This window comes from Syngnathus scovelli, chromosome 17 (genome assembly GCF_024217435.2).
Source record: "Syngnathus scovelli strain Florida chromosome 17, RoL_Ssco_1.2, whole genome shotgun sequence".
NCBI lineage: Eukaryota > Metazoa > Chordata > Actinopteri > Syngnathiformes > Syngnathidae > Syngnathus > Syngnathus scovelli.
This window is the reverse complement of record NC_090863.1, coordinates 7,657,794-7,669,105: the sequence shown is the minus strand read 5'-3', so window position 1 is coordinate 7,669,105 and position 11,312 is coordinate 7,657,794. Positions and strand designations below refer to the sequence as shown.

General features: G+C 41.3%; 2 protein-coding genes across 6 annotated transcripts; one reads left to right on the top strand and one right to left on the bottom strand.

Annotated features, from left to right (window-relative positions):
- Positions 1–174: 174 nt before the first annotated feature.
- Positions 175–11,260, bottom strand: LOC125984950 (mitochondrial adenyl nucleotide antiporter SLC25A24). 5 transcript variants are annotated; one of them, XM_049747309.1, is made up of 11 exons: positions 11,128–11,260; positions 9,772–9,867; positions 3,252–3,378; positions 3,036–3,123; positions 2,820–2,931; positions 1,944–2,102; positions 1,720–1,872; positions 1,535–1,642; positions 1,263–1,430; positions 1,012–1,162; positions 175–715 (listed from the first exon to the last, which is right to left on the bottom strand). In XM_049747309.1, exons 3-11 carry the CDS (start codon positions 3,367–3,369, stop codon positions 534–536), a joined length of 1,239 nt encoding a protein of 412 aa, XP_049603266.1. In that variant the 5' UTR covers positions 3,370–3,378; positions 9,772–9,867; positions 11,128–11,260; the 3' UTR covers positions 175–533. The 5 variants fall into 5 exon arrangements, with proteins under 5 accessions (XP_049603266.1, XP_049603265.1, XP_068509627.1 ...); XM_049747308.1 differs by having other exon boundaries at positions 11,075–11,205; XM_068653526.1 differs by lacking the exon at positions 11,128–11,260 and having other exon boundaries at positions 9,772–10,340.
- On the top strand, positions 4,358–10,319 carry LOC125984954 (EEIG family member 2). The gene is made up of 11 exons (XM_049747313.2): positions 4,358–4,860; positions 5,829–5,949; positions 6,091–6,120; positions 6,348–6,464; positions 6,591–6,637; positions 7,832–7,935; positions 8,193–8,273; positions 8,351–8,558; positions 8,671–8,807; positions 9,422–9,485; positions 9,609–10,319. The coding sequence occupies exons 1-11, from the start codon at positions 4,718–4,720 to the stop codon at positions 9,649–9,651; spliced, it is 1,095 nt and encodes a 364-aa protein (XP_049603270.1). The 5' UTR covers positions 4,358–4,717; the 3' UTR covers positions 9,652–10,319.
- Positions 11,261–11,312: the final 52 nt, after the last annotated feature.

Here is an 11,312-nt window from a genome sequence, read left to right as displayed (position 1 = left end):
TGGTTGTATCATGAGTTTTGAAAGCCTCCTTCTGTAGCTAAGTGCATTCAATTATTCTAGCCGAAGTTACAAATTAACATAAAAGCCAAGGTGTCCGTTGCGTTAAAACACATCTAGTTTTTGTAGCCTGTTTAATGAGCAATGATGTCATTCTTTTCTTTAATGGAGTCAATGTTGGCTGAGCAGTAAATATTTTCATTAAACAGAACCATCAATTCACTTTTTTTGGTCTAGATAACATTTCAAATTAGACAACCTGTTTGGTTTTGTATTTTCACAGTTTTATGTTTGCATTTGCATACAGTTCCGTCTTTTGAGTCAAGTATTGTTTCCAAAGTGTGTACATTTCTCAGCAGCAGGAAGACAAAAAAGCATGCTTAAAATAGAAATGATTCATATTTTAACTAACAGCGGATCATCCTTAGTGCAATACAGTACATCTGTCTGAGCAGAGGCCTCCAGTGTAAACTGGTGTAAGTCATGCCGGCTATTTCAGATCATTCAGCTCCATCCACACTTGTTTGCTCGCAGTGTCATTTGTTGATTCCCAAACCAATCTTCATGTACTCGTAAACGACGTAGCTGATGCTGACAGCCGGGATGACCTTCATAAAGTTTGGCAGGATACCTCGGTATAGTCCGAAAAAGCCATCTTTGACTAAAATGTTCTTTAGTAGGGAACTCATGGTGGGCTGGTCTGAAGCATTCAGGGATGCTGAAAAGAAATACATTTGTGAATGAAAACAGTTGTTAGAAAAAAAAAAAGCAAATTGTGATGAGCATTCTAGGTTCATCCTGAAATTTCAGGAAAAAATTATGAATATCGTCACATTTTTTTGTAAATTTAGAGCAAACACTGCTAATTTGTTTAGCATAACTAAACTGAGTACGCTAAAGGCACTTTATAATGATGTTGACCCACACGTCAAAAACAAGTTTTGCATTACCAGAGGTAAATATTTCCTCGTGTTTACATTAGCATGTTAAATTCATCCCTTGGGTTCGCTTTACCTCTTGCTTGCATGCGCGTGCGTACGAGTGCGAGCGGATAGCTGGCCAGCTGTCCGCAGGTACTGGAAATGGTCCCGCAACCCAACAACACAAGAACACCTGGATTAGCCGAATCTTTGGTGTGGTACGCTAGCCACGCGTTCTTTAGAGTCTGCAGAAAAGATGAATAATAAGTTTAGGAGTGGAAAAGATGAATAATAAGTTTAGGAGTGGACTTTAGTTCATCGGTACGCAACGTTCGGTCTAAGTACCTCATAAACAGCAAGGTCTATCCCCGCGTAGGGAATAATGCCAAGTAAGTTTGGAACGTAGCCCTTGTAGAAGGCCTTGACGCCCTCATTTTTCAGGATTGTCTTGGCGCAATCAAACATTCCCGAATACTGGCCGGTTTTCCTTAGTGTCAGTCTAGTCTTTAAGACCTGAAGGAACGGGACGAAAAGTGCACAGTTAGGAAACAATGTGTTCTATTTTAATTCTATTGGTTTTGTTGCATTTTTAGTGGTTGATTATAATGAAATGTTACCTCCATGGGGTAAATGGCAGTCTGTGCAGTAGCGCCGGCCAGCGAGCCGGACATGAACCTTTTGTGGGTCTCGATTTTTTCACCTTCTGATGATAGCAACTTTTTGAACTGCAATCAAAAAAAATAAAACAACATGCTGTGGCGTATCGCTGTACGTCGGCATACAAAATGGCTTCTAATATTACCTGCTCATACGCCATGAATTTGATGGCCGTCTCCGGTGCGATCTTTAAAACGTTGATACCGTTGCCCCTCCATAGTGAAATAGCGCCTCCCTCGACAATCATCTGCTTGAAACCTTTTGCTAGGCTTATTTTATTAGTTTTAGTGGAGTGAACCTGCAGTAGATAAATATCTTTTTACATTTTCCCAACCAAACTAAAGACAAACTCGTTAAAAGCAGATTTACCTGCATGAAAACCTTCAGCCGATCGAGCGGGGCCGTACCGGTGCGAGAGACGGAGCCCGCCACGGCGCCTGCGACGAGTTGCTTCCACCAACCGCCCGAGCTTTTCTCTTCCTCTGTAAACTCGTCTGGGATGGCGAGGCTGTCGCCTATATCCAGCACCTGCACGCCACATGACTTCATGTAAACATGTTAATCCAAGTTCCTTTTTTTTTTAGGTGTGATGTCATCCTTGACAGTCTGCATCCGACAAAGACGATTGAACATTAAACTCAAGACTCACAACGGTCACATAGTACTATAAATGAACAAACGGTACTTCACTTAAAGCTCAGTCAGTCGTAAATTCCCCACAGTGAAGAAAAATAAACAATGACCTGCGCTGGAGTTAACTGAACTCTTCACAGCTTTTTAAATAAACATATGAAGTGTTTTCCCAAAAGCAAAACCTGCCTGTCTGCTACGGACACGCGAGGTGCAGAACTAATTTCAAGTTATGTGATGAACTAAAACAGAAATTGGAAACCACGGTGGCTAGCCAGGTCATCTGTTTCCACCATTTTTGTATGAATTTATGATAACATAAATTGCTGCGCTTCAGATCCTCCAGGTGTTCTAATACTTTTGTCCGTATCTCAAGCAGCATCCAATATATGATTACAGACTTGGCACTCTTCATTTGGATTAAGAGCCAGTGGGAGTGATACAACAAACGTGACCTAATTATTTTCGACAGCCAGTCTTCCTAAGCCAAAATGTGTACAGCGGAGAGATAAATCCATAAAAGCTATCACAGGGCAACTATTGGAAAACACGTGACCTGATCGCACTGCAAGTTGATTGAGAGCATGCACTTGTCTGCGTACAAATGAGACGTACCGAAGAGTGTTTCCAGTAGCGTATGATCTCCTGCAGGTTGTGAGCGGGGTGAAACAGGAAATGTTCTCTCCACTCGTTCCAGTCAACCATCATTGTGCCATCGATGTCCATGCTGGAAGAAACACAAATTTGATTCAGCAAAAGGGACATTGAGTCTTTTAATATTTGTCAATTCCACTTGAGTGGCTTGACTGTGGAAAATACTGGTCAGCAAACCTTTGCAGGATTTTCAAGGCATCCACTTTGTTGATATCCATGCCCAGTTCTGCAAGGGACTGCTGGATCTCGGTGGCATCAATGCGCCCTGACGTAAAGTTGTAAAATGTGTTTGCAAAGTCAGTTGTCTAAATAATTTAGCAGTGGTCTCATAATTTTCTCTTGAAAGAATGTGTGAATTCCTGCAGAAGGTTTAAACGATGATGCAATTCCTACCGTCGTTGTTTTTGTCCAGACTCTTGAATGTCAGCCGGAGTTTTTTCTCGTGCTCCTTTAAATATTTGGTAAACTCTTGAAAGTCCAAACTGCCGTCCTTATTCTGGTCACCGCTCATCACAATTTTCTGCAAGCACACACACACACACACACACACATGCTCATTCTTGCCAGCACTTTCCAGATGGAATGCATGCAAAAGAAAGCCGATCGAAGAAGGCTCCAAGTGCGCACAAGTTCCTGGCCGAGCGAGGGCTGTACCTGAGCAGCACCTTGTCGGAACACTCCCATTGCTTTCAGGCCCGCACGCAGTTCGGCGACATCCACCTTTCCGTCTTTATTCGCATCAAGTTTTTCAAACAGGTCCTGGTAAGAACGCTCACTGTCGGCATCCCAGCACCGGGCTCTGGGGAGTAAACCGCTCAGCGCCATCCGAATCATGGTGCAGGTCGTGTGCAAGCAGCGAGACTAAATATCTTTTTAATCCATGTTGGCAGCGACCCACGACGTTGGAGCTTCAAAATAAAAACTCTAGAGGTGTGTTGTCGAAATCGTTATTTGGAAATTGGCAATACAATCGCTATGCAAAGAGCTCCGTGCCTTTCCAAGGGGGGAACTGCAGTACTTATAAGGGCGGAGCTACGACGGCTGCTACGCTATTCGCAGCATTTTCTGCGGAAAAACAACCGAATTACAAAACGTTCCGGGGAACACAACCCGTGGTCGCGAGGATTCTAGCATTTTGTCTTGAAGGTTAACTCGTCTTACTTGCCAGCATGTGTTTTTATACTACAAAAAGAGACAACGAAGCAGGAAATGCCAGGCCTTATCTCTCCATCCATCAGCACGGACGTATCGTTTGAAACACGCAGTGTAAGGTTTCCTCAGGTGCAGTGCAGCATTTGGCCACTTGAGGGCGGCATGTCATTGCAAATTGCTGCCGAGCTAACCACTGAATTCAGCATTTTGTCATAACACTCTATGTATTATTTTAAAATTGAAGCGAAAACTATTATTTGCTCTTTCATGTACAATACTAAGCAATTTAAAAATATCTCTAAGAGCTATAGTAAAAACGTTTACCTGCATGACTGCAATGCGGGTTCTATTTATTTTCATTTACACTGAATTTGAAAAGGGGTTATAGACTTTGTAGTTTCGTCATATTTTTGAGTCGTTTAGTGACGGACAGCTGCTTTTTATGACTTTTTCACGACAGGAGCGTCGACGTCTGCTCAAAAAACACATTTGTGGTGGAACGACGAGCGAGACTTGAATGGCAAAATGTGAATGAAATTTGTCAGCGTTGCAGCCAATGAAATGATGCAACGTCACCAGCGTCTCGGTCAACAAGTAGCGGTTGGGAAGGAAGAAGTTCGGATGAGGTTTGAAAAGATTTTGAACAGCTGAGGGGGCAGAAAGTCTAGTGCACCGCCGTCTGTCGCTCTTGTCCCACTTCACGGAGAATGTCGTTCTTTCTCATGAAAAAAAGATTCGAATTCAAAGTGGACTTCGACTTGGAGGAGCTGTCGTCAGTTCCATTCGTCAACGGCGTCTTGTTTTGCAAAGTTCGACTCGTACACGGCGCTTTCGTCCAAGAGTCATCTCGGTGAGTTTGGACATTTCGGCAGCTATTTTTAGCAGCCGGTCACATCACCAGAAATATTTAGAATTTTTGGTGTTAACATAAACATTGTGTATGAAATGGAGTTGATGATTTTTGGCGTAAGTGACGTTTGGCGTAAGTGACGTTTACGTATTAAATTTAAAAGTACAGTTAAGAATATTTAAAAGTTTCTTATTGTACAAGGGTTCAATAAGGACTTCAACTTATTGAACGGTACTTTAATTTATTGTACAAGGGAGTATTTTAACTTATTGGAAATACTTCAACATATGTAATTGTGTGCAACATTTCAAGTACTTCTATTACTTATTGTACAAGTGAGTACTTTAACATATTGTACAAGGGAGTATTTTGACTTATTGGGAATACTGCAACATATGTAATTTTGTGCAAAATTTCAAGTACTTCTATTACTTATTGTACAAGCGTACAAGTGAGTACTTTAACATATTGTATGTGAGTATTGGGTACAAGGGAATACTTTAACTTATTGTACAAAGTACTTTAACTTTGCCAACTCTACTACTGTATATGTGTTCAGCAACATATGGACAAAGAGGTTAACAAGTCGGCTTTGTCATTCGATTCACACAAAAGTCAAATGTGCAGACATTTTAAGGACACCATAGTGATAACCAAAACAAGACTTCCTTCCTTTGCACTGAAAAAAAAAAGCCAACTGTTCATCCAATATGAGTCACTGTGGAAAAACGAGCTGAGCTGTAACTCGTGCCAGCGCCGCTGTTAATTGTCAAAACATCACCATGACAATGGTTTGCTAAGACAAACCAAACTTTGTGCACACTATTTTCAATGCTTTTCTGGGCCTCTAACCACATAGTCAGAATTGTCACTTTCATTTGAATGCTATTTTGAACCACAAACAGAATTTTTTTAGCCCTACCTGTTGTTAAAGTTTTTCACTGTGCTTTTTTTTTTTTTTTTTCCAGGGAGCCCGTCCAAGCCAACTGTGTGCGCTGGAGGAAGCGATTCTCCTTCATGTGTAAGATGAGTGCCAATGCCCGGACAGGTGTGCTGGATCCATGTGTGTGTCGGGTGTCGGTGCGCAAGGTACGCGACACGTTTCCAGTCCCCAAGATTTGTCACTTCTAATATGAAGTCCAAAAATATTTAAGCTTGCGATCTATAATAATATCATACCATTTGCATCCTGGAGTATACAAACTAATTTCTGTGTTTTTGTCATTCCAGGAATTGAAGGGTGGGAAAGCATTTGCAAAGGTATTTCTTCCGTGAGTTTCAAAATCAATAATCCATTGGAACAATGTTATCACGACTTTTATACGCCAGCAGGGCTTTGGTGTATTATTCACACAGCGAATGTTCTTAAGCTTGGTTCCGGCTTACTAATTAAAGTATCTGTAATTCAAAACCCAGGCTGTTAACTATTAACTATTTTTGCCATGTCTTATTTCCTCAATATTTTGATTCCTCATATCCGTGTGCAGCTGGGCTTTGCTGATTTAAACCTGTCTGAGTTTGCTGGGTCGGGCAGCACTACACGAAGATGTCTCCTGGAGGGATATGACACCAAGAAAACTAGACAGGACAATTCAATTCTGAAGGTACCGCGCCAGGCTGTGGAGATTCGTCTCAAAACCGTAATAGATGGTGCTGGAATGAAATGCAGTCACAAAAAAAAAAAAATCAAATCTTCTGATGCCACAAATGAGGCTTATCTTGTCTTCCAGGTTGTCATCACAACACAACTTATGTCTGGAGACCCCTGTTTTAAAGCGTAAGCATGCCCTCTTTGACTCAAATTTGAAAATTGTTTCGAATGTAATTGCTAAGGGAGGTTTTCAAATCCAATTTTTGTCTTTATCATACGAAAACTACTCACCCTTTGAGCTTAGTCTCTGCTCAATAATCTTGACTTTCAAATTGCACTGCCTTTAAGGCATGCCACTATATGTTCTCGAAATCAAAACAAACTTCCTGTCTGTCTGTACGCTGACGCACTTGCTTGTTTCTGATGTGCAAATGACCCACAGAGGGGAAAGTATAGTTTTGATCCTCAGCTTTCATCTGAGAGCAGATAACCCACCGCCCGGTTATTCACGCTCTATCGCAAACAGCTGATAAGTGATAGATAGCATCAACACTGAGGAAGAGTCAAGCCCTGTTTGGATGGCGGACAGTTCATAGGATGTGATGTAACCGCTCGCTTCTGGCAAAGCTTGTGACATGTAGAAAAATTCCCCTGTGCACAGTTGTCACTTTCATCTGAAATTTACTCCATTAAATTTACTCAAGTATGTATAGATAGGGTTTTATCAAGATTTTTTTTTGTTTTTCAAACCCAGAAAAATCTTTTCAAAAATCGTTTATCAACATTTAATAATATTTGCTGTAACAACACACTTTACAAAAAATACAACAGAAAATATCATCTAAAATAATACAAATGTAAAAACTATTACTCTGTATGCCTTGTTGTTTGAAGTGGTTATAAATGAAAGAGAAGAGATTCAAAGTCTCTTAAATGATATTATTCTAAAGCGCCACGACGCTTACTTGAGGTCAGCTTTTGGCTACTCTGATAATAACACACAAGCTGCAGCCAGGAAACCGCCTTAAGTGTAGTCGCGTTGCAGCACACTCACTCATCCCGTTCAGTTACTCACTGCATGTGAAGAATTTATAGCACGGCCCGGCGCAATGGAATTATGATGCATTCTTTACTGTGCTTCCCCACCCTCGTCATTTGCGTGTGTAAACGTCGCTACACGGTAGAGACTAAAAGGTGTGTCTGCTGAGGTGTGTGCTACTAAAACGATGACAGTTTGAATCAACTCATGAGTCATTCATTTAATATCTGCTGTTAAGCCTTGACGTAAGCAATAAAGACTTTTTGAGGCCTGTTAAGTTGTAAGTCAATGTCCATCAGCCAACAGTCTTCTTTTAAAACGAATACTTCTCTTTTTTGCAGCCCCTCATCCACAGCCATGACATTGGCTTTACCACAGGCAGAGTCCGAGTGTCTCCTCGAGGAGCGTAAGGGAGGAGACATGCACACATCCCATTCAGCAACAGGTACTGATGCACACAAATAACCTCTAATAAACCATAAACTCAAAAACCGATTGTTAACTTGAGTACGTTTAAAGACAGAATTTCTTTCACGGCCAGCCTGCTTTTACCACTTGAGGCCGCTATAGCCATTGTTGAGGAAACTTAACCACATTTGCGATCCTTCACCAAGCCAAACTACAACATCTACAGCAAACATTTCATGATAGTTGGCCAAGAATTTGCAGGTCTGCCTCAAATGCTAATTTTGCACTACACAGGGACTCCAATTCCAGAGAAAAGGCTGGTCGGTAGTCACACCAGAACATCCAGCTACACCAGTCAACAGTCCAAAGTTTCAGGTACATTCACACATATCTCCTGTCTGGGACAAATACATTACTCACTCTCATCTTATCATTTTGATCTTATTTTACAGGCTACAGCTCAAATCATTCCAGTTCACCAGATCTGAGCCATCGAAGGAACGCGTCAGGAGGTTCAGCCTCGACCGGCATCGGCAGTACCCCAGAGCCCAGTGAGCATCAGGCTGAGAGAGCAGACAAGGAGAGCCGGTCCTCTCCTTCAAACCCCGCAAGCTGCCAGCACACGACGGAACTGAACTCCACAGCTGCCAAAGCTTCGAGGTAACACACGCCCATTAATATGCTCAAACCGTTTTGAAGTCAATAAACTATTGTCCGTTTGCCATCGAGCACGTCTCCACGGTATCCCACCTTGTACTTGTGTGTGAATTAGACATCCGGTCAAGCAGAACTCAATGGAGAATCAGCTGACGAGGGTAAACGACACCAGGGTCAACGCAGACGACATCATTGACACAATCCTGCAGGGCCAGGATTTCAGCCACGGTATCTTGGACTCCAGTACAGAGGGTGTGTATGGCAAACTGGGAAGTCAGCTAGCATCCTGCTGATGGAGTCAAATTACGTTAAAGTGCACTTGCAGGAGAGCTCTCCGCTTGTGGTGGCGAGGTAGAAAATGGACAGCATTGCTTAGCTGCTGAATTCATCATTCATTGAAAGAACTCTTATAATCTTACATCAGGCTGTTTAATTCATCATCCAATTAATCAGTTGTCGTTAATGTATTCAGCCAAATCGTTGACCTAAAAAAATCCATATCGATCTCAGTACATTAATAATCCCTGCCTCAAAACTTTGCAGGCATCACTTGTTGATCACTCTTTCTGTGGACAAATGCACCACTCCGTGTAGAAATGACATATGATCTGCATTAAGTGCGAAACCCCATTCATTTACAACGGCGTGTCCGCCAGAGGGCGACATTTCCCAGTTAACGCTCCAGCGGGAGCGCATATAAATCAATCCGAACGCCTGGAACTCTTCCCGGGCGTGGTGCACAGGCTGCCCTCGGTACTTTAGATACGATCCCATGATCACTTCTAACCACATAACGCCAAACTGATTTTAAAAACTGACACTTATTGAATATTCACAAATTGGAATTGTGTGTCTTGTCATTACAGAGGAAGGACTCAGATTGTTTGTCGGTCCCGGCGGGAGCACAGCTTTGGGGAGCCAGCACACTCGGTGGGTGTTATGTAACGATGGAATGTGTCTTCTCCATTTCAGGGATTAAGTCCAATTATAATCTAAGAGCCACATGTCTGTCCTTGTTCTTGAAATCTAGATATGTTTGCCATTTTCTTTCAGGGTTGCAGCGGGGCCATTTGAGCAGGTGGTGATCAAGCGATAAGCTTTGAGAAGCCTGTGAGCATCGTGAAGGGTACCCTATTACAGCATTTTAGGAAATGGCGTCACAAACTGCCCTCTCAGAGGTGGCAGTTGTGTACAGAACAGCAGAGGAATTACTTACAGCTTCTGCAGCCCAGGAAAGCCCTCTAGTGTCCAACAAGTGCAGTTGAAGGCCGCAATGAACAGGGTTTTGGCAACTGAGCAGGCATCAGTCAACCTGGAATCGAGATGTACATTTCAAGAAAAGGTTATTCGTGTCATGAATACAAAATTATGAATTTCAATATTTTAGTGTACAGTATATCATGCCATTTTGTTTTTTTGCATCTTTTATTGGGGATGTGTGGGAATGGATGAACTACCATTTCACAGAATCTTTATTTATTTATTTTACAAAATATCAAGACACATTTTATTTTCTTCATCATGATTTGTGACCCTGAATACTGCAAAGCTTACGCTTGTGGTAAGTGAAGGGGTTATAACATAGACAGCACTGTGTTCTATGGATTCTACATGCAATACTGTGTAAATAATTTTGTCACAAGTAAATTACTGTCTTGTAATAATGCACTTCTAAATGTTAAACACTAATGCTTGTAAAATGTTTTTATTTTAAGTGCTATATTTTAACTAAGCTTAGTGCTCAATAAATGACTGCACTCTTAACAGACCGATAAAAAACCTTGAATGTTTATGAGTCAGGTTTTATGGTACACAGTACTGAGATGGATTTTTTAAAAAAAAGTACTTTTCACAGAATAAAATTTAAAGTGTCTTCGCAAAATAAAGCATGAGAAAATGCCAATTAAACACTTTGATCTATTGTGATATTGGAGCTAATATGAACTAAAATACTATAGTGTACTTGCAGTATTAGTTTATGGTCAGTGTTTATTGCCATTTGGTAAAAGAGAATACAAGGTTGTACTGTTCTCATTATATTCACCAATGTAATGCCATTTAGATTCCCTTCAAAAATGTAATAAACATTTGTTTTAATATTGTGCCAGGTAGGGTTTTAAAATATTTTTTAGCCCAATGACACTTTTGAAACAGTCATGCTGGTGTTTAGATTTTGAAACTGTTTATTATAGCAAACAACGTTTTAAATAAAAGTTAAGGGAATCTAACCGTTGGGATCATGACTGCGCAAGTTTTGTGCCGCTGTGACGTCACATGCATAAAATAAAATCCGACGTACAAGGTATGGAAAAATGTAGTATTGCAGTGTGTAAACCAAGTTACTGTCTTTATATATTTTTTAAAAAATAATAACCTCCAGAAAAATTGCAATTGGTTACGTTCGAGTGCGACAGCAGGTGACCCCATCTGCTACGTTGTCAGTAACACTTAAAAAAAAAATTAAAGGCAGTTATTAAAATTTTAGAATCACTGTTGAAATATCTAGGCTTGATACTCACATAACATCCATTTGTAATTAAATCCAACATCAAAGCATCCTTAGGACATTTACCCCAAAATATGTACTCCACCATCCCATGTTGACGTACGCGAGACAGCCACTGCACCACTTCACCACCATCCAGTTCCGGTTCCACTTAGCATCACAGGCAAGCACATTAGCTGCAACGACGACGGCGGGAAGTTGTCATCGTCGATTCGCCACCGATTCTGCGCTGATAACACACCGAATCGGCA